The sequence below is a fragment of the Rutilus rutilus genome, assembly GCF_951802725.1.
Source record: "Rutilus rutilus genome assembly, chromosome: 21".
In the NCBI taxonomy this organism is placed as follows: domain Eukaryota; kingdom Metazoa; phylum Chordata; class Actinopteri; order Cypriniformes; family Leuciscidae; genus Rutilus; species Rutilus rutilus.
Genome location: NC_140226.1, coordinates 20,034,936 through 20,056,313, shown reverse-complemented (window position 1 = coordinate 20,056,313; position 21,378 = coordinate 20,034,936). Strand labels below are relative to the sequence as shown.

Here is a 21,378-nt window from a genome sequence, read left to right as displayed (position 1 = left end):
CAACTGCCATGTGACTGGTTGATTAGATAATTGCATTAATGAGAAATTGAACAGGTGTTCCTAATAATCCTTTAGGTGAGTGTATATCAGAGATATTTTACTCATAAGAAATTCTATGTGTGCCAATAATTGTGGCCAATGAGTTTTGGAGAAAAACATTTATTTCATAATGTGATTTTCCCCCCACTTTCAATTGTTTTACTTATCTAAATCTTAGATTTTTGAATGAAAGATCAAAAGATATATGACTCTATATTTGACAAAAATAACACCATTCAGTTGCATTTGATCTTTTTTCCACCTTGGTTTAATGTGTTAAATCTCATAAAAGAGTTTCACATTTGAAACAAAATATTGGCTTTATACAGTCTGTAAAACTCAAATTATTTTACACTATATACAAGACATGTGCATCACATTACATAAGAGAATGATGCTGTAGTGGACATGGAGTAGTTTGACACACGCTCTGTACTCAAAGCATCCAATATCACATTTGTGACTCTTTCAAACATACAGAGTAAAGGTTACTGGAGATTAGGCTCAGACACGGTTTCATTCAAGATCAGGATCAAAATCAGGATCATGGACCATGTGACAAGACCAGGGTTTAAAACTGCTGTTAGGGAGATACTCTATTTGAAGTAGTGTTTTCTTCTTTATAATGGTTTTAAATGCATGTTAGAGGTAGAGCCGACATGCTAAATTTGCGCATTCAACTAAACAAAACATGATTTTGTTATTTTGGAACAAAAATGGAACAGATAGTATTCAGATATGACACCATACAAACTGATGCTAGAAAGCTTCACAGACAGCTACATTCTAGAAAGAGCTCTTTTTCTGACTTCCCCTTTCATATTTACACATACTGCATTCATAAGACATTGTTATCTCTAATCGGTTTTCAGTGAGCCTGATAAATAGTTTTTCTTTGTCTGTTATACTCTACTATTGACATCACAGCCTGTAAGTGCGCAGTCACTCATTAACACACACGACACGCTGAGAAAAGCACACGTGAGCAAACGTATTGTGCAAACCTTCAATAACAGTGCTTGGTAATGAAAATATGACGCTTGGTTTTTCTGCATAAATAATGAAATATAAAATCTCTAAAATCACTCTATTCTCATTAAGTGGCTCATGATGATACTAAACATGATGCTGTTACAGTATAGGGCAGCAAATATATATAATTTAATTATTCAATGCTTAATCCACCGAGGCTGTGCTAACAAAAATGGTTCATAATTTATAAAACAATAGAAACAACTACTCTAAGGTTCCACTGTCTGTTCCTGTGCTGTTAATAATGAAATATGGAGCTATATATTGTGTGCAAAATCCAGTCATTTAAATAGGAATTGTGATCGGCAAATTCTCGTAAGCCAAAATATTTCCAGACGCAGATTTCGCATCGGGTTCAAGTTGGTCACATAAATTCCCCACATCGACCAGCAGAAAGCTGTTTGCTTTCAAAGTGACTTCTGTGTGAGCAGTGCTTCATGGATCCCTACATTTGACAATGGATCTTTTTGCTCACAAAATATTACTGCACTTTTGAGATAAAAAAAAAAAAAAAGCCATACATTTGAATGAAGAGAAAGAGGTGCAGGAGGAGGAAAAAACAGTGAGATGGTTCGATTTACAGGTGCTTTGCCGAATTCTGTGACCGTAGTAGCTGCTGTATTGAGCTAATCCTAACCTGAACATCACTACATTATGTGTACGGTCACATAATTAGGTGGGTCACAGAATTCGGAATTACACGGGTTCACACAGAGCGCATTTTGGCGTTCCACTGGGCTGCTTTTAAATAGTTTTTCAATGTAAACAATTATGAAATGTATTATGACACAGAGAGGAGCTGTTTACACGGCAGTACTGAAAGCTACGAAGCCAACAAGATGGTACGACACCTGCAAATCATGCCAGATATAAAAGCCAGGTCATTTGTTTCCTCTTTTAGACAACTGTTGTACTAGACCGCTGTGTTTTTACATGAGTTATTTAAGTCATACAGATCTGATGGTCGTGTATCAAGGTGTGTCAGTCGAGTTTAGTTTACACTGTTTCTGTGTATTGAAATGCATCTATAGTAAGGTTATGCAGTTTGCCAGTACCAAACATTTTTGATTTGACCATTATTAGATTTGTTAATGTTACCGTTACATGCTATGCGTATCTATAACGCATTTTAAACGGTCTACCTACGTCTGCTTGTGCTGCGTTCACACCGTGTCGTAATAGAGTGGTGCAGGTATGACATCACTTTGTAGGCCAAAACGCGGAAACGAGTTAGCATTTTAGCACTTACAGCATCGTCCCAAAAGTCAATGGGTTTTTTGAATGGGGTTTTGGTTAAATGGCTGAAATAAGGGTTTTATTCTGCGACATAAAATACATCAGTAATACCCCACTCGTGATTATTTGAAGCTGTAACGTTGAGTACTACAGAAGCTGTCGAGGAGATTAAACGTCATCAAGCTGAAAAGGTAAGCTCAATCCGCTTTTACAGCATCGTTATGCTTATAATTGTGCTCTTACAAACTATTTTAACTCTAACGTTCTGGGAAAATATTTTTCGATAAAAACCGAAAGTGTTGTTGGTAGCTTAGTGATGGTGACAATGAAATCGTGGGACCGTGGTGTACTGCGTTTATAGCCTATTTAGCTTTTTACTTCTGGTGACTGCATTTAGGCTTCAAAATTCATAAAAGTTCTGGTCATCTGTTTGTGTTCATGTGTAAGTATCATAAACTTGTTGATCACAGAACTTTTTTTTTTTTTTTTGCATAATCCAAAAGCCTATGGAAAAATCCTACTGGATTTTTGTCGAGGGAGCCAGTGTGATGCTACAAAGTGACGTCATACCTGCACCACTCTATTGGGATTATGCGCAACAAATTTCCATATTCTGTAAAACAGGTCGCATCAGTTCCGGTTCAGCTCTTTTGTATGTGCTTCCAAAAATATAGAGCTGTTTTTACTGAAGATGCCTTCAAAGGAGCGAGCAAAGATGAGTATAACTAATGTCCATCGCATTTGCAAATTGATATCAAAAAGTTTATTTATTTATTCGGATATTAAAATTGAATTAACCGTCAACATTAAAAATAACTAGCTAGGTTAGCTGATTACTTAGCTGAAAGTCCATTGATATGGACTTTCTTCGACAAGCGGATGCGACGAGACCTGTTTTCCTGTTTGTTCATGTGACATAACATTCGACATAAGCCTTTTACCGTAATTTCAAATCAAAGCTGTTCACATCCTCGGACTGGGAATTATGCGTTTCTATGGCAACACCATTGACTAATTACAAGTTCTACGAGTACGTAATTACGGTAATTACGACATGGTGTGAACGCACCTTTGTACTAAGTATCGATTTTGTATTAATACGAGGTTCCAGGGGCTGGTATCACACTGAACCAAAAATATGTAGTGTTTTATTTCAGCTATCTTTGTGTAAGTTTTTCAGTAGTGTTGTGTTCCGTAGTTTAAAAATGAAAATGAGGTGTGTAAGTCTCAGGAATATGACTTTTGTTGCGTGCATTACGTAGTGTGTGTGTTAAGGCAGTGTGTTTTCAGAAGCTGTTCTCGTGGCCTGCGAGGATGTACAGATTACTTTGAGCCGTGGGGTCTTCCGTCGGTTTGCTTTCCAACACCACCACTCTGAGAAAGACAGAAATGTTTGTGAGAACCGTGCTGACTGTGGCTCTGCTGTGGTATAGTGTAAGTGTTGGTGAGCTCTCACCTGTCTGCACCCAGAAGCCTGTAGGTTCGTGAGTTATCAGCGATCTCCTGAGTAATCTAAAGCAGAGAACATCAGTTACCAACTACACACGTTTTGTCTAAAGGTTCGGTCACATTTATCGTTGGTCTGCGAAAAATTGCGGCCAAAATCCTGTCATTGTTTTGCATGCGGGTGAAATGTTCTCCGCACAGATTTTGCTCATGTTCAAGTTGGTTACGTGAATTTGCCACATTGACCAACAGAAAGCTGTTTGGTTTGGTAGCGACTTCATGAATTGCTCCACTGTTGACGATGAACAATATACTTTTTTTTTTTTGCCCACAAAATTTTGCTGATGTGACCGCACCTTAAAGCTAAGAGCACTGGTTACCATCTATGAATGTATTATCTAGTTCAGTCGTTCTCAACTGGTGTGTCATGATGCTATGCGCATGAAACCATCAATATTACTGTTGTATGTTTTGGGCGCCACTTGATGTCAGCTGTAAATCTGGGTCCTGAAGCTAAACTAGTTGAGAACCACTGAGTAAAAAGTTCACAGGCATAACACACCTCACTGTTTTTAAAGCTTCGCCCCTGCATTCCATGCTTCCAGAACGCCAAAACACTGTCCTGCAGACACACTTGAAAAACGACAAATAAATTATTATTAATCAAAGCACAATGAATTCTCCCATCCGTCTTGATTTAATGTAACGTAATTTAAAACTTAATTGAGTTCTTACCTATTGCCTCAATCTGGAAGTTAAAGGTAAGTTCAGTTGACAACTTCCTGTTGGATTTTAACCTGCCCTGTAAATTCACCAACTTTATACACCCTGCAAAATATACAGTAGAAACTAATTATAATGTAGTAATGACTTCCCAGAGATGGAACTGAGCTTGTGCAAATGCTTGTTTGAACATGAATCTGTGCTACAAGTGCTGACAAATATCGAGAGAAACAATCCTGTATGAATTCAGGAAGCAATATCAGGCTAATGTACATGTGGTTTTATCACACTGTGCCTAAAATTAACCCTTTAATGGTGAACAAAAAACTTTAACACAGCTTAAGGTGTTTTATTGCTTTTATAAAACTATTATAATTAGTATAATCAATACTCCAAACAATATTAATTAGTGTATATAAATATATACATATTAAATTGTAAATATTATGCATTTCATTATTATTCCTAATATAATTAAATTGAATATTTCATAAATATTATTATATTATTTATTATAATACAAGCATATATTTTATTTACTTACGATCTAAACACACAAGGACAGTGTCTCTCTCCAGCTGAGTCACATGAATGACACATGTCTGAGGTGTTTCTGGAAACACAAAACACAACAAGGGTTCATACAAGACCCAAGAGCAACACTCTAAAAGCTCCAAACATTTTTTAAGCAATCCAATCCAAACCAAAAAATCATTCTGTTTTGAACACTGACCGGGCTCTGTGAACGCGGGGGTGGCAGCATTGGGATCAACAGTGCCAAATGTGACCACCTGATCAGGGTGGCTTCCTTTACTGACTGCCACACAAACCAGTGGATAATGCTGCTCAGGAACCACCAACATCTCAAAGACTTCTAATGGACACGGCAGGGTGAGGTCTATGCTCTGGACAGACACAAATACACAGGATTATACTAGATAGACTTATAGATAGATTAACATTGTGTTTCTCAATATTTCACTTACCTTTATGAGCATGAAGCGCTGCATGGCTTCCACCCATTCCAACAGCATTACACTGGACTGGAAAGCTCCACATAAGTACTTATGTCCTGTGTATGGGTTTCGCACTATGGATACACATACAGAAGCATGTTGACTGTATCTGTGCAAAGAATATTTACTATGTGCAAATCCTTAAAGATGTGCCGTGTTCTGATCATATAATTTGGTAGGCATTTCAACACAAAACATAAGAATGCATCTGTACTGACCTACGCAGCATTTCTGGCAACCCCTTGTATCTGGGATTTTATTGGACACGGTAAACTTTCTGAAAGAAAGGCATGAAACGTACTAAAATGCAAAATGACGAGATTTCATAGGATGTGCATTTAACAAATATTTAAATGAAATTATGAGTTTTATCAGAAAAAATTCCTACACAAAAATAAAAAGATTTGAAATGGATTAGTCTGAATCATACCGTGGGATTATTTTGTCAGGGAGTTTATGCGTTGGTATGGCAACGGGTAACTTCTGCATCTGTCGAGCTTGCTCAAAGAGCCCCGCCAGGTTGTAAGAGTATAGCTGCGATGCTTTACCTGTGGAACGCACACACATATGAGCATAGAATTACATTATGGTAAAGCTAAAACATTAAAATATCCTTCAAAAGCATGTAAATCTTTTCCTCATTGGTTTTATCTCACCTGATATAGAAAGCAGCCAGTTGTTCATTACATACACCCATGTACACCTCCGTGGAACCAGCTGCATGTAATCAAACAAAAATAAATAAATAAATAAATAATCCCATTTAATACATTATTATCAAAATTCAATGTCGGTTCCTCCTGATTAAATAAACTCTCACTTTTTAGAGTAAATACATAAATATTGATTATATATTTGTATATTATTAATCAATGTATATTACTATACACATACATACACATATATATATATGAAGAGTTCAGATGCAAAAGCCTCTAAGTGCCATCTGAAATTTTCTTTTAGAATGATCATTTTTATAAAGCTTGTATATTTAAGTTAAGTAATTTCACTTAAATGACAATTAATAGGTAATTTGCATTGCCATTTAAGTGAAATTATTGAACTTAAATATACAAGCTTTATAAAAATGATCATTCTAGAAGAAAATTTCAGATGGCATTTAGAGGCTTTTGCATCTGAACTCTTCATATATATTATTACACTGATGAGCCAAAACTTCATGCCCCTGGTCATAATGTTTTGGCTCATTTGGATCATCGGTGTGTGTATATATATATATATTCAAAAATGCAAAAACATTTTTAGCTGTATAGCTATCTAAGTTATTCCTGACCTGTTCCATGGAGCTCTCATGAATTTCATTCAGATTGAGGGTATAAATTCCTTCCTCAGCACCAAAAATCAGATACTGGTCTGAAAATGAGTCACAAGAAAATCTCATAAAACTGACAAAACCCATAATTATGATAATGATGTAAGAAGCATTTGATTTGAGAATGCCTGAGCTCTGCATGTGCTGTTTCTCACCCCTGGTGTTTGGGTTTATCCATGAACAGGCACAGTGAATCTTCAGGGGACAGCCATTAAACACTTTAGAGAAACAAGCTCCCATCTGCAGAGCAGAAAGAAAGATCAACATCATGGCAGCAGGGCTGAGTTGGAATGGTCCAAATGTACTGTAGTTGCTATGACATTTGTGTTAATCCAGGTGTGTCGATACCTTCAATGTCTTTCAATATTTGTGTGTATGAATGAGATATAGCAATAAAATGAGTGAAAGATGGAGAGATGAAAACACAGATAGAAAGAGGAAGAACTGGATGACTCACATGTACTTGAGGGGTTGGTGGGAGGCCATTACTAAACGGTAGCTACAAAAAAAGAAAGAGATAAAGTCTGTAAGATGCTATCACAGTTTACAAGAGCAGAATATGTTTTATTAAACTATTTCTTCCCTTGTTTAATCAGGGAATCGTAATTACAAGGCAATAACTGTAAATTCCACACACTGACAAAATATACCACACATCTATCTCCTCCTGTCCGTAGCACAGACATTGCAGTTTCATAAATTAAGTTTGGGGTTTAGAACAACCCTAATTATAACAATAACACAATGAAAGAGGCAGAGATATTTCCCTTGCTTGGCATTTGAACCATTTTGATGAATTTCTATGTTATGTTTTTGAACAAAAGTAAAAAAAAATATATAAAAAAAAAGGAAGATTGTATATTATCAAAAAACATAAACGTTTCGAAATAACCGTAAGGAGATTAATCGCACCTTTAGACTAGATGAGGGAAGGGAGGCCAGTTTTTCTTTCTCTCCATTCTCCTGAACAGAAACTCCATTACCTGCACATAAACACTCACATTGTATCATCTGTCCTTTGAAAGCTGAAATCACATTCAAGGAACAAAGACACACCTATGTAAATTAGGCTCATTATAGAGGCACCCCTATTTAAAAAACAAGCTATTTAGCTGTTTTTGGTTACACTGTCACTGCCTGCAGAAAGCAAGTGGGTAAACAGAATTTGTGTACATTTTCTATTAATGCAGTGGTAATTCACCAAATGATCAAATAATGAAGAAGAGAATCATAACTGGGCATTTAGCCAGAAGCTCGATTAAACACACTTTCTGCATTTTACAGAGCTGATTCAGCATGGGCATGTTTGTTACCTTATTTGCATAATCCATTAAATTAACTGTTAATGAGTTGTAAAACAACACCTTCTAACTACTAAGTCACATTAAGTAGCTCTCAACTAAACTACGGTAAAGCTACAGCTATCTATGTTGTGGGACTGAACTAAAGCCAAAATGACACAAGGAACAGGAAGACTGGCAAGGCTGTCTACCAATCACAAGAGGGCACGCTCAAATGGGCGGTGCTTAGCTTACTTTGTTCTTCCTGTTGTTCAGCATGAAGCCATTCCCAGAACCTATAAATCCCATCATCCCCTGCTGGCTCTGTCTGAGCGTGCTCAGATGGTTTGTTACCTAGACTACTACGCCTGTGTGGAGGCAGGCGAGGAGGTGGCGGTCTGGGGGGCACATAGGAAGCAGGCCGAACAGGAGGGGTGGAGCTCCCAGAAGCTGGACAACGTTTAATGGTCCCTTCTCCGGTATTGTCCTCTGAGACGGTACTGTTCTGCGCGGGAGACAGAAGCTTCGGCTAAGAAGTGATAAAGAGAAACAGTGTAAGTTACACATTCTGTCAAAAGTCTGTGGGATAGAGAAGTGTTTGTGTGTTTTTTACCTTGGGTGGCAGAGGAGGTGGTACTTTCGGTCTCATTGTTGAAGTGGAGTTACAGCTGTAGGCACAGACACACACAAGCATATTGTAATGATTTATAGTCATACTGCTAAACAAGATACGGTAACACAAAAGAAGGACGCAAGGACCAATGGCACAGTTTCTTTGGACAGTGGAAACGCATACAGGGAAACAATCAGATGAAAAAAAGAGACCATACAACGTCAAAAACAGTAAAGAATTACAACCGGCAAGCAAGAAATGGTCATGTGGACACAAGACACACAAACATAGTGCTAAATATGTTCAAGTCTAATCTACCTAATCCAAAGCAAATATTTAGAATTTCTTAGAGTTTACTCTTTCAATCCTTCAAACTGATGGAAAACAAAAGTGTTTCTGTATGTCTTGCACTCATCGCCAACTTATTAAACAAAACAAAACAAATGTCTGATCAAATTCCATGACTGAAACACAAATCAGAATCAACACACAACATACACAAATAATTCAGTATAGTAGATTTTTATAAATAGATTTTGTGAGTAGAAAATGTGAGTGGTCCTTGTCCCTGCAAAACTCATTGCCACAATGCTAGGGTCTTCTGGTGGTTGCCAGGGTGTTGCTATGTGATTGATAGGAGGTTGTTTACTGTCCCGAGTCGATAAAGCCCCGTCCTAAATCTTTATAATACTCGGGTTCCACCTTCAAAATAAATCTTAGGATTTTTTTTTTGCCCATTTTGTCATCTGGCAGAATTTTTTTTAAAGTCTTATAGTGTAGAAAAGTAATAACATATCTGTATTGTATTGTATTAAAGTAGGCATAAAACAGAAATTGTGATCGTCTCCCCTATTGTGATGTATATCAGAGTTAAACAGCTTAACAAATGAGCAAAAATGTAAGGCGTGAATTTATTTTGTCCATCAGGAATTGATTGTATTGTTGTTTTTGTTGCCAGGGGGAGGGCAAGTTCATGTTTTTGATTAATGATTATGAATGCACATGACTAAAAAATAATAATGATGTGCATGGATAAATTGCAATATTCCATAAAAAAAAAAAAAGAATTGTCAATTTTGGTGATGTTAATATATGTCCAAGCATCTAATAAAGCAAAATGCATACTGAAGTGTCTTGGTTTACCATAAACTCTCATACTATAAATTAACTTACAAACACAAATTTTCACAAGGATCATGCATCTGAGCACCAGCAAGCAACTTAAAACCAGACACACTACACAACAAACCGAGCACATCCTTCAATCTCACATCCAGTTGACACTAACAGACAGGAAGTCACGGATGATCACAGGTGTTTTTGATAACATTACATCTTCCTCTCACTTACTGCAAATCATCACCTTCATCCTCCTCCTCATCCTCTAAATGTGTCACATGACCCCTGAGAGAGATGAAGAGGGTGAGGCTAAGAAGGTAAAGCAGCCAGAGAAGAATGCAGAGAACACACACACACACACACTCAGCAGTAAGAGCTTCTCAGTGCCAAGCAGAGATGAGACTGCAGAGGTGATTAGTTTGCAAAGCAGGTTGGCTGACCAATCAAAAGTGACAGTGGGAGTACCTTTGATTGAGCTCCTCAGCAACAGATTTTAATAGACTCCTGAAAAACAATGAATAAAAGAGAGAACTTGTTTTATATATATATATATACACATATTGATATATATATATATATACACATACACACATATTAATATATATACATACACACATTTTAGTATATATATATACACACACACACATATACATATACATATATATATATATATATATATATATATATATATATATATATATATATATACACACACACACATATATATATATATATACACACATACACACACATGCGCACAGACATATTAGTAAACTAGAGATGTGTTGCAACACCAAATTGACAAGCGACTAGTCAACTAGTCATCCAACAACAAAACTAGTTAATTAGTGTGGTGACAGGTTGTAGACTTTCTCTTATTTCTTTATATATTTTTAGCTTAAATTAAACTAGAGATGAGTCATGATGGATGACTAGTTGACCAACAACCGATTATTGAGCCCGGCTAGTTTTAGACGTTTCTTTATTTTTTAAAGAATTAATTTATCAGTTAACTAAATTAGTTAACTTGAAGTAATAATGAACTGCACTTCTACAGCATTTACTAATCTTTGATCATGTTAATTTCAACATTTACTAATACATTATTAAAAATCAAAAGTGGTATTTGTTAAAATTAGTTAATGCGCTGGTAAGTAACATGAACAAACAATGAACAGTTGTATTTTTATTAACTAACGTTAACAAAGATAAAAAAAATACAGTAACAAATGTATTGCTCATGGTTAGTTCATGTTAGTTAATACATTAACTAATGTTAACAAATGAAACCTTACTGCAAACTGTTACCATTTATTTACAATTTTGTTATTCTAAACTAGGGATTGGTCACAATGGTTGCATAATCAACTAGTAACCAACAACAAAGTTGATTAGTCAGGTACAATAGTTTTAGACAATTTCAGTTCTTGTTATTTTAATCTATCAACCGACTAGTTGATCAATGAGGTCGACTAGTTATTCATTCATTTTTTAAATAGACTCGCAAATAAAGAATAAAACACACTCACTTGTTATTTCCCAGAATGCTTTGGGGCTCTAACGGTAGATCCTACATGAATCAAAAAGACAGTCAGACGAGTAATCCAAACAAACAGACTAAACAACAATAAATCAACGGCAAAGTGTCACAAACCATCTCATGATGCGGTTCGGTCTCCTTCCTCAGAGGTGGATCGAACTTCACCTTATCAACTAGAAGAGGGCCACACATAGACTTGAGATTTCTTTTTGTGCTTATAAGTATTCTGAGAATTCTTGAGTTTATTTCGGTTCAGTGAGTCTTGACTGCTTGACACATGACTTACAGTTAATCTCAGACAGAGTCTTTCCGTCTCGTGAGCTCCTGCTAGTTGAGCGGATCCGATGTGGAACAGACACGGGAGACTGCAAACAAAGGGACCACAAGTTAAGTTTTCAAACTCGAAAACTAAAAAGCCTTAGTTATATACACACCTTTTCTGAATATCTGTTACAAGACCCTAATCTTTCCTCAAGGCAACACCGCAAGCCACTGCCGTTACGTGTTAAAACCAATAAACTCACATGCGTTCATATACACACACAATCGCATATGCACACTGCAGCATGGGTAACCTGACACACTTGTACCTGGCAGCTGGCAGAGCCAACTGTCTGCCCTCACTTAGGATCTACATCTAAAGAAACAACCAATTAGAAATCAGTGCTTCAGTGCTTCAGTTTAAAGCCCTGACATGGTTTCCCAATGGTTAAAATGTAAAGAAAGAGTCAGATATATGGAATTACCTCTGGGTCAATGTCATCCTCTTCTGCATCACTGTGTGTACTGTGGTCAGGGTTGTTGGCTTTGTCCAGTAGCTCAATGGCAAGAGTCCGGCTAAGCGGCTGGGTAACAAACGGGTGCTGCAAAATCAGAAGTGATGCAATGAAACATTATTGAACAATGGTGGATCAATGGAGCCAATCATATATGTTCTCTGAAGGAAGGGCAGATCTTACCTGCAGTAGTTTGTCAGCAGTTGGTCTCTTCTTGGGATTTTTGGTCAAAGCCATTTTCACAAAGTGATGGAAATTATTTGTCCTTCATGAACCAAAACAAACCAGATGAGAATGAAAAAAATGTAACTAACATTTGAATAAATCTAAGTTTGCCGTTACAGTAACAGATATCTCATAAAGTTAAAATAATTTTGGGAATTAATAATGGCCTATTTATATTTTGAGTGATACATCATCTTTTTTTGTAGTGGGAAAACCTTTTTAGGTGAATGAACTTCTGGTTAGGAGAACCCAATAACAACAAACTGGCCAAATTTTGCCACAGATTTCATCAATAAAGACATTAATAATGTTACAAAACAGTTTTTCAAATAAATGCTGTAGAACTTTCTATTCAATAAAGAATCCTGCAAAAAATGTATCAGTTTTCACAAAAACATTAAGCAGCAAACTTTGATAATAAAAAGAAATGTTTCCTGGGCCCAGTTGTTCAGAAAGTTGAATCTGGATCAGAATGATCTGGATTTTGAAATCCTATGTTCTGTTATCCAGGATCAGGTAATCCATCGTACTTTTGTGCCGGTTTTTCAAAGCAAAATTGGATTGAATCACCCTGATCCAGATACACACTTTTTCAGATGACCAAATCTGGATTACTATCGCTCTACGGAGCCCCTAAAGGGACATGGTGATGGAAAAATATGAGATGGGGGGGGGGGGGGGGGGGGGGGAGAGAATGTCAATGCTTTTGCTTTCTCCAGAAAAATTTTCGCTCGCAAAAAAACTTTGACAGGTTCATCTCTTATGATTGTACCAATATAGATTACAAACAGTGATTTAAAAAAAAAAAAACTTTTTTTATTATCATTTTGTTTGATATTTACAACTGTTTGCGGATTATTTGATGGCGCCAAATTCTCTTTTTTACTTTACTGTAGGCTACCGAAAGACTACTTGTAATTTATTACTTTAACAGTTAAACAGATTAAGAGCAAGATTAAACATTTTGTGATCTAATCTGATTTTTCTTTTGAAACAACCCATTTTCAAGATTTTATCCAATCCGACTGCCGAAATTACTTTTGAACAACTGGGCCCAGAGCATCAAATCAGCATATCAGAATGATTTCTGAAGGACACTAAAAATTCAGCTTTGCCATCACAGTAATAAATTACATTTTAAAATAATTATTTTATTCAAATGAAAAATGTATATTTCACAATATTATTGCTTTTTAAGCCTTGGTGACCATAACAGACTTACATAAAAAAAAAAAAATTAAACGTAAAACCATTTTTTTATTAACACACTTTTGAACGGTAGTGTATTTTGTTTTTCTCATTTGATTTTGAACTGTACATATGAATCATTTAGAAATACTTACCACTTAACTTTGTCTTTCAGCTTAGGTGGTTGGAAACTGCTCTTGGTCATTAGGAAGAGTGCTCTAAAGGGGAAACGCAACAGAGAGGACCAAAGTAAGACAAACGTGGAAAAGAGGGAGAACACTGTCGTCATAGCAGGGCTCCAGACTAACTTTTCCAATGGTTGCACTGGTGCTACCAACTTTCTCAGTTGGTCGCACCAGCACATGATTTGGTCGCACCAAATTGTTTTTTTTTACAACATGGAATTAATCAATACATGCTGATGAATAATTGTCCTAATCGGCGTACCCTAGTTTTGCACTGATGTAAAAAGACTGACAGTGACACAAGACCTCATATTGGCAAAATGTTTTAATCTTTTAACTTTTAACTATAAAAAAAAACACCACGTATGTTTTTTAATGTTTGATTGTATTTTATTTAGTACTGTCAATCGATTAAAACAATTAACTAGCCTATTCGCGATTAATCACACTTAACATTAAAGTTTTTTATATATTTTTATATTGTAATAATTTCACATTTAATCTCCAAATTAATGTAGAAACAACAAAGTATAGTTTAAATATTTGATCTGTTAGGTAGGAAATATACATAAATTGAATAAAGTTATCAAACACCTCTCAGTCTTCACTGTAATTTTCTCTGACTTTTTTTCTTTGATTTGATTTTTTTACATTAATGTATCACAGAAGCGGGTTTATTAGGCTGCTGTCGCTTTAAGATCTGATGCATACAATGCGGATCTGGAGCTGACAAGCATCCGATGTTGTCACAACTCTTAGCGTTCATTTAACACTTTTTAACTAATTTAATACTGTGCTTAACACTTAACAAAGTTAACATTTGGCATACTTTTGTGTGTTTTTGTCCATTCAAGCGTGAAAGAGAACTCAATGCGGCTGCGCGCTGTCTGAAGCGGCATTCTGTACGCGAGTCCTGTGTGTGTGTGTGTATCACACAGAGAGGAGATTTACAGACAGCGCGCCGCCAGTACAGATTTAAGTTCTTATTTGTGCGTTTTATCGCGCTTGAATTGTTTATTAGCACTTGAATGAATGATAGCCTGCTAAAATATAGAGCACCCAATGGATGAAAGAAAAAAATCTGATGCTGCATTAATTGCGTTAAATATTTTGAACGCGTTTAACTGAAAAAATGAATCGCATGCGTTAACGTGTTCATTTTGACAGCCTTAATTTTTGTATAATCAAACATAAACATAATATGTATGTATTTGTTATATTCCTTTGCTCACTTGGTTCCTCCCTGTCCGCACCTGTGCTCTCGTCATCAGTTGTGTCTGAGGCTGTATGCTGGCTCGTTGGCTTGTCGCGTTTTACCATTAGTGTGTAATGCGCCTGACGTGTACGTTCATTAATAAATAAACTGCAAGTGTCTTGCGGAAGAACATTGTAGCCGGAGCTACTTCTCTCCGTTAATGTCTATGGCGAGTCACGCAGGCACTGGGCAATTCCGCAGCTGAGCCGACCCCGGGATAAAATAGTCAGAATATAAACACTTATTATAGGCGTACCGTAGTGATTCAGGTTAAGTCAAAAACACGGTTTGGAAAATGGATTCATGATGTACATGAATACATGTACTGTACAACGGCGTTCTGTTGCGCATGCGTGAATTTAACTGAGTAGTACATGACCATGCACTCGCACAAATGCGACCACATAAAATTTTAACTCGCACATTCTCAAAAAATGGTCGCAGTCTGGAACCCTGCATAGTGACGTCATACTACGGGTGACCTGTGTAATATATATTAACTATGAAACGATGCAATTCATTTAGCAGAATAGGACATCCATTGTGCAGCCATGGACTGCTCATGATGGAGGAAACTGGACACACACCTCATGGGGTGCAAGTCGAACATTGGCGGCTCCAACTCTGCCAGCTCAATAGCTGTGATGCCCACGGCCCAAATATCGCACAGCTGATTGTAGCCCCCTTTCCTCTCGACCGCGGCCACCTCAGGCGCCATCCTACAGAGTAAGACACATAAAGAAAGAAATGATATACATGTGACTACAGTGCTGACTAGAATCAAATCTATTAAAAAAATCCTATCACACTGACATACCAATATGGAGTTCCGATGAAGGACTTTCTTTTTGCTAAAGTGGCTGATATCTGAGCCGAAACTCCAAAATCAGCTGGAGAGAGACAAACGGAAGGTGTGAGAGAGGAATTCAGTGGTTCTGTTTTAAATGAAAAACCGCCAAGTCATTCATATAAAGTGTTTTTATTACCTAGCTTAACGTAGCCATTGTCCGTCAACAGAATATTTGCGCCCTACAAAACAAGAGTAGAGACACAGTGAGCGATTTTGAAAGATAATAAATCATGTTCATTTGATTCAGACTAATTCATTAATGAATCATTTAGACCAATTTGTGAACCAGTTCGACCAATTCATCGAACAAAACCATCTTAAGAGAATAATTCACTCAAGGTTTACTCTACACAAAAGCAATTACTGGCCAATGAAATATTTTAGAGCATAACAGAATATTCACTATAAAAAATGTCAAGAATAGCATTTTCCTCCCAAAACACTATTTATCTCAGTTATTTTTGCATGATAACATCAGTCGAGTCCAGTCCAGTTTGTACCTTTATATCTCTGTGGATCTTGCCTTTGTTATGGAGATAGTAAACACCCTGATATGAACACAGAAACCCTCATTAATCATTCAAAATTGTCACACATAATAACTTTTACGCATCAGTAAATGTGCGTATATACCTGCAGGGTCTCCCGACACACATACGCAATCTGGGATTCTGACAATGGCCCGGTAACTGAAGATACAGATATACATCTATATGAGAGAATAGCTCAACATGATAAATGCATTAAAATCTCCCGTTTTGTAATCTGTAACAATAGTTACCATGGTATATATCCTGGAGAGAGCCCCCACCACAGTATTCCATGCTGATCCATAATTTATCTCTCCTGAAACAGGGACATTAAGACATCAATTATCAAGCCTTGTCAGACCATTTCTGGCCTCAACAGCTTAAAAGAGGTGCATGTTGGGTTGTGACGTGTACTTCAACAGGTAGGGAAAAATATCAACAATTAATAAAAAGAGAGAAACAGAATATACACTACCGTTCAAAGGTTTGGGGTCTGTACGATTTTTTTTATGTTTTTGAAAGAAGTCTCAAACACTCATCAAGGCTGAATTTATTTGAAGAAAAATACAGTAAAAACAGTAATATTGTGAAATTTGTTCACAATTTTAAATAACTGTTTTCTATTTTAATATATTTTAAAATGTAATTTATTCCTGTGATGACAAAGCTGAATCAGCATCAGTCTTCAGTGTCACATGATCCTTATATGCTGATTTGCTGCTCAAGAAACAGGTTTTAGGATTCTTTGAAATTGAAATCTTTTGTAACATTAGAAATCTCTTTACTGTAATCTTTGATCAAATTAATGTATCCTTGCTGAATAAAAGTATTAATTTTTTTCTGAAAAAACAACACACTGATTCCAAACTTTTAAACGGTAGTGTAATGCTAGTAAAACAGTTAATTGCAAAAAAAAAAATGCTGACATTTAATAAACAACCAGTCTGCCCGTATTACATTATACAATGTTTAAACCATAAGGGCATTTGATTGCATGTGTGTACATGTACCTGAGGTAACTGCCAAAATATGCAACGATGTTTGAGTGTTTACAATCTTTCATCATTATAATCTCCTGCTGCACCACGTCAAAGTCCTCTCCTGCAAATCAATTCACAAAATAATTCAGTAAAAAAGCAAGTTGAAGCAATGTTGCAAACAGACTAAAATATGAAACCAGTTCCATGTTGGAAACTGAAACTGATGAAAACAGAATGGAATGGAAAACTGAATTCTGTGCTAAAAAGTGAGTGATCACACTGCCTCTATTTACAGTGCATGCACAATCACACCATTACAATGCACGAACACACCATACTTGTAATATTTAACTATTCAAGTATAGATGGATAGTGATAGGGCACTAAGTACCGGTGGTTAAACAGCACTGTGTGTGCAGCAGCGCTGGCTCACCTGGTTCTAGTTTGATGACTTTGATAGCAGCCAGTTCTCCAGTGCTGACATTACGAGCCTGGAAAAGAAGAGCATTAGAGCTGTGATTCCATAAGCCCAACAGGTGTACAATAGCACAAGTGCTAATGCCAAATGCTAACTCACTGATCATCCCAATTGCTCTAATCATTATTATATGCATTAGATATAATTATTAGACATGTTGTATGGATCAGACCCACATTTAAAGATCAATCTGCTCCAACAATAAAATAAGTTTACAATTTCTGCACCATTAGTGGCATCAAACAAGTTTCTGAAACATTCCTCCCATCTACCCTATTTTTGGACATACAGACAGTCCCACTTGTTGATTATTGATGATTGCAAAAACAAAAAGCAACATTTAAAGCGAAGTTGTTTGGATTTTTTTGAAAAATTAACCCTTAAATGGAATACATATCGTTCTCCCTGAACATTAAGCTGGCATTGGAGAAAGTATTTTAATTAGTAGCTAATGCTGAGAGCAAGGTTGCCAGTGGCCCATATAAAAAAAAAATACTATTTAATGACAACAAATGAGATTGTTAAAATGAATTATTATACATGTTTATTTTTAAACATTATTATTTGATTATTTGAGAGCAGAAATTCTATTCTACTATCCAATGAGAAGGCTGAAGTAGACTAGTAAACAAAGAACTGCTACTCTAATGAGAGTTAGTTGACATGAAGGTGCAACGTTACTTATAGGCAACAGAATGTCTAAAGGGGACCATCAAAATAAAGTGTAACCATATTAAATGTTTCTTAAATGGACCATATGACATTGAATACTTTACCATAACAGAAATTAATTATTTTTTAAATATATTAAAATAGAAAATTGGAATATGATTTAACATTTCATTTTACAGTTTAACTGAATTTTTATTAAATAAATGCAGGTTTGGTGAGCATCAGAAAAAAAAATCGTACTGACCCCAAACATTTGAACACTAGCGTGTGTAAATATATCAGTTCAAGAATATTTTTCAGGATTTTCTAGAAAACACACAGTATTTTGCATGTTCTCTCACAAGTTAACGCACAAACACACTCACAAAGGCCTCATCTATAAAACTGAACTGAGAGACATCTGTCTGCCAAACAGAAGTGAGGATGATGTCATCAGACACACAAAGAGAAAGAGAGATTTTCCAACATTTTATCTTAGTTTTACATGGAATTGCATTCAGCATTCCTAGTAATATGGAACAGAGGCAACTGAAATGTGCGTATCGATGTTCACAGTGCTGTGATGGCTGTAATAAGTAGGACAAGGAGAACATCAAATAACTTTCACATGCGCACACACACTCACACAGGGCCTCTACGATCGCAGTGAGGCATTTCACTGTCCTGTAATAAATAAGCTCAGGGCTGTTTCTATTTTTTATTAAAATGAGTTAATTAATAAATCTAAGCAGAAGGAACATACGTAAACAATCCAATTAAATGACATTGCAATAATCAACCAGATGAATTTGTCAAATTCTCATATAGTCTTCTCTCTATTTTTATTTTGCTTGGTGGTTTTGTTTATTCTGGTCCTACATCTCTCCACCTACAAGGATCTGATTGAGTGAACGTGTGTGATTAAATGGCATACACCCAACACACACTCTAACCCAAACACACTATAAAAACCCAGGAAGAGGGAACAATTACGAACAAACAGGATGGACATAGTTGTGGGCAAACACACTCACACACTTGCAGTTTAAAGTTCAGCCACTTCCTGTCACCGAAGGAAGTCAGGCACATTTAGTGTTTCTTAAGAACAAGATTGCACTTGCCTTTCCCCTTAGATCCAACACCTTGCAACACCCCTTAGTAGTGACCATCTGCCACTGCACAGTCTCTCTGCAGCATATTGGTCTATTCTTGCCTTTGTTTATGTCACACAGATATATCACATAAAGAGATGCAGGACTTTGAGTTTGACAGCCCTGCTTTGGCTCTCGCTGGGCAAATAGACCTGCTAGGCCCTGTGCATTATGGAAACAAAGATCTCTAGAGCCTTTCAGGATATTACACCATATCCGAGACGCAAAATTGCTACAAAACACAGATACACTGTGGTCCAGCATAAACACACATCTGTTGTCTCCCGCATTCACTGGTTACATTGGTCAGTTAAGTGGCTTCGCCTTAATCCCTAGTGAGCTTCCTACATAGACAGTATTTTTGGGCACCATAGGGGCATTCTAACCGTTTGGAAAGCGTTTATGATGCCCAAAAATGCAGTCTAGGTCGGTAGCTTTCTAAAATCTGATACCCATTTGATCTCTACCTTGTACACATCTCCATAGGTTCCGCTGCCGATCCTCTGGATCAGCTCAAAGTCTTCCTGTGGGTTTCTGCGCGACAGATCCAAGCTTAAATTCATTGTGCAAGTCACCGTTTGCGCCCTCCGGTTTATTTACGTGTTCCCGGTGTCAAAAACGGGAGGGGGGTGATGATCGCAGAGACATACAGTAACGGAGAGATATGACGGTCCAGTCCCACCGAACTACAACAACATGGCCTCCTACGCGCATGCGCATTGCAACTGACACATTGGCAAAGTGTCATAGCACACGCACTGAGGATGGAGAGAAATTTGTGCATATAAGCCAGAAATGGTTTGAAAACTTAAGCCACGCTTAAAATGTAACAAAGTAATTTTAATAGATAGCAAATATCTAACCAAGTAATATTTCTTTATTTCGTTTTTTTAAGAAAAATTTAACAAGCATACTTTTCCAGGCAATATTTTTTAAACCAAAATATAACAGTTTTAAAATATAATAGATATAGGCCCGGCTTCACAGACAGGGCTTAGATTAAGCCAGGATATGTTGCTTTCAGTTAAAACAGCTCAAACATGCATTTTAATCTGGGACTAGCTAAAGATCTGTCTGTGAAACTGTGGGATAGTGTCAGTTTTAAACAATAGGCTATCCCTGTTTAACAGACAAGGCTTAAGCCTAGTCCCAGACTAAAAAAAAAATCTCGTGTTAGACTAAATTGGGAAGGGTCACAGCACTTGCATATTGTTGTCCTATTGTTAGTTTAATTGCTTCTATTGCTCTCCTCATTTGTAAATCGCTTTGGATAAAAGCGTCTGCTAAAGGATTAAATGTAAATGTAAATTCATTTTTGATCTGTCTTACATGAAAGCAACTTGCACTGACAAATCTTTAAATATATCAGTGACAATGTTTTGTCTCAAGATGCAGACCAGTAATGTTTTTTTCTAAGACACGTTTATAAAAGCTACTTAAATGTCCTAACTGAACTAGTCCTAGTCCTAGAACTAATCCTGGCTTAATCTAAACCCTGTCTGTGAAACCAGGCCTACAAGTTTGGTAAGAGGAACATGTCAAGGACAGCTGTTATTATTAACTAAAAACCATTAAAAAAAAAATCCAGTAATTGAATTAAAGCAGAAATTAATTATAAAAATTTAGATAAAAAACGTAAACGTAAAAAATAAATAAACTAAAATGAGAAATGGTGTCTTGCCAACTAAGTTTAACTGAAATAAACTAAGTAATGCTAAAAACATTAAAAGCA

At 36.5% G+C, this 21,378-nt stretch overlaps 1 protein-coding gene across 2 annotated transcripts; it reads right to left on the bottom strand.

Moving 5' to 3' along the window:
- Nucleotides 1-287: 287 nt before the first annotated feature.
- On the bottom strand, nt 288-20,352 carry map4k3b (mitogen-activated protein kinase kinase kinase kinase 3b). Of its 2 annotated transcripts, XM_084394305.1 has the most exons (33): nt 20,114-20,352; nt 17,800-17,857; nt 17,397-17,487; nt 16,638-16,702; nt 16,490-16,545; nt 16,357-16,404; nt 15,993-16,035; nt 15,824-15,896; nt 15,594-15,725; nt 13,722-13,784; nt 12,337-12,418; nt 12,124-12,240; nt 11,664-11,742; nt 11,492-11,550; nt 11,367-11,407; nt 10,303-10,341; nt 10,069-10,122; nt 8,719-8,773; nt 8,460-8,634; nt 7,738-7,808; nt 7,283-7,324; nt 6,981-7,065; nt 6,787-6,866; nt 6,149-6,209; nt 5,923-6,040; nt 5,711-5,769; nt 5,463-5,566; nt 5,210-5,381; nt 5,021-5,089; nt 4,489-4,581; nt 4,316-4,386; nt 3,764-3,819; nt 288-3,681 (listed from the first exon to the last, which is right to left on the bottom strand). In XM_084394305.1, exons 1-33 carry the CDS (start codon nt 20,207-20,209, stop codon nt 3,594-3,596), a joined length of 2,595 nt encoding a protein of 864 aa, XP_084250431.1. In that variant the 5' UTR covers nt 20,210-20,352; the 3' UTR covers nt 288-3,593. The 2 variants fall into 2 exon arrangements, with proteins under 2 accessions (XP_084250431.1, XP_084250432.1); XM_084394306.1 differs by lacking the exon at nt 10,069-10,122.
- Between the last annotated feature and the right edge of the window lie 1,026 nt (nt 20,353-21,378).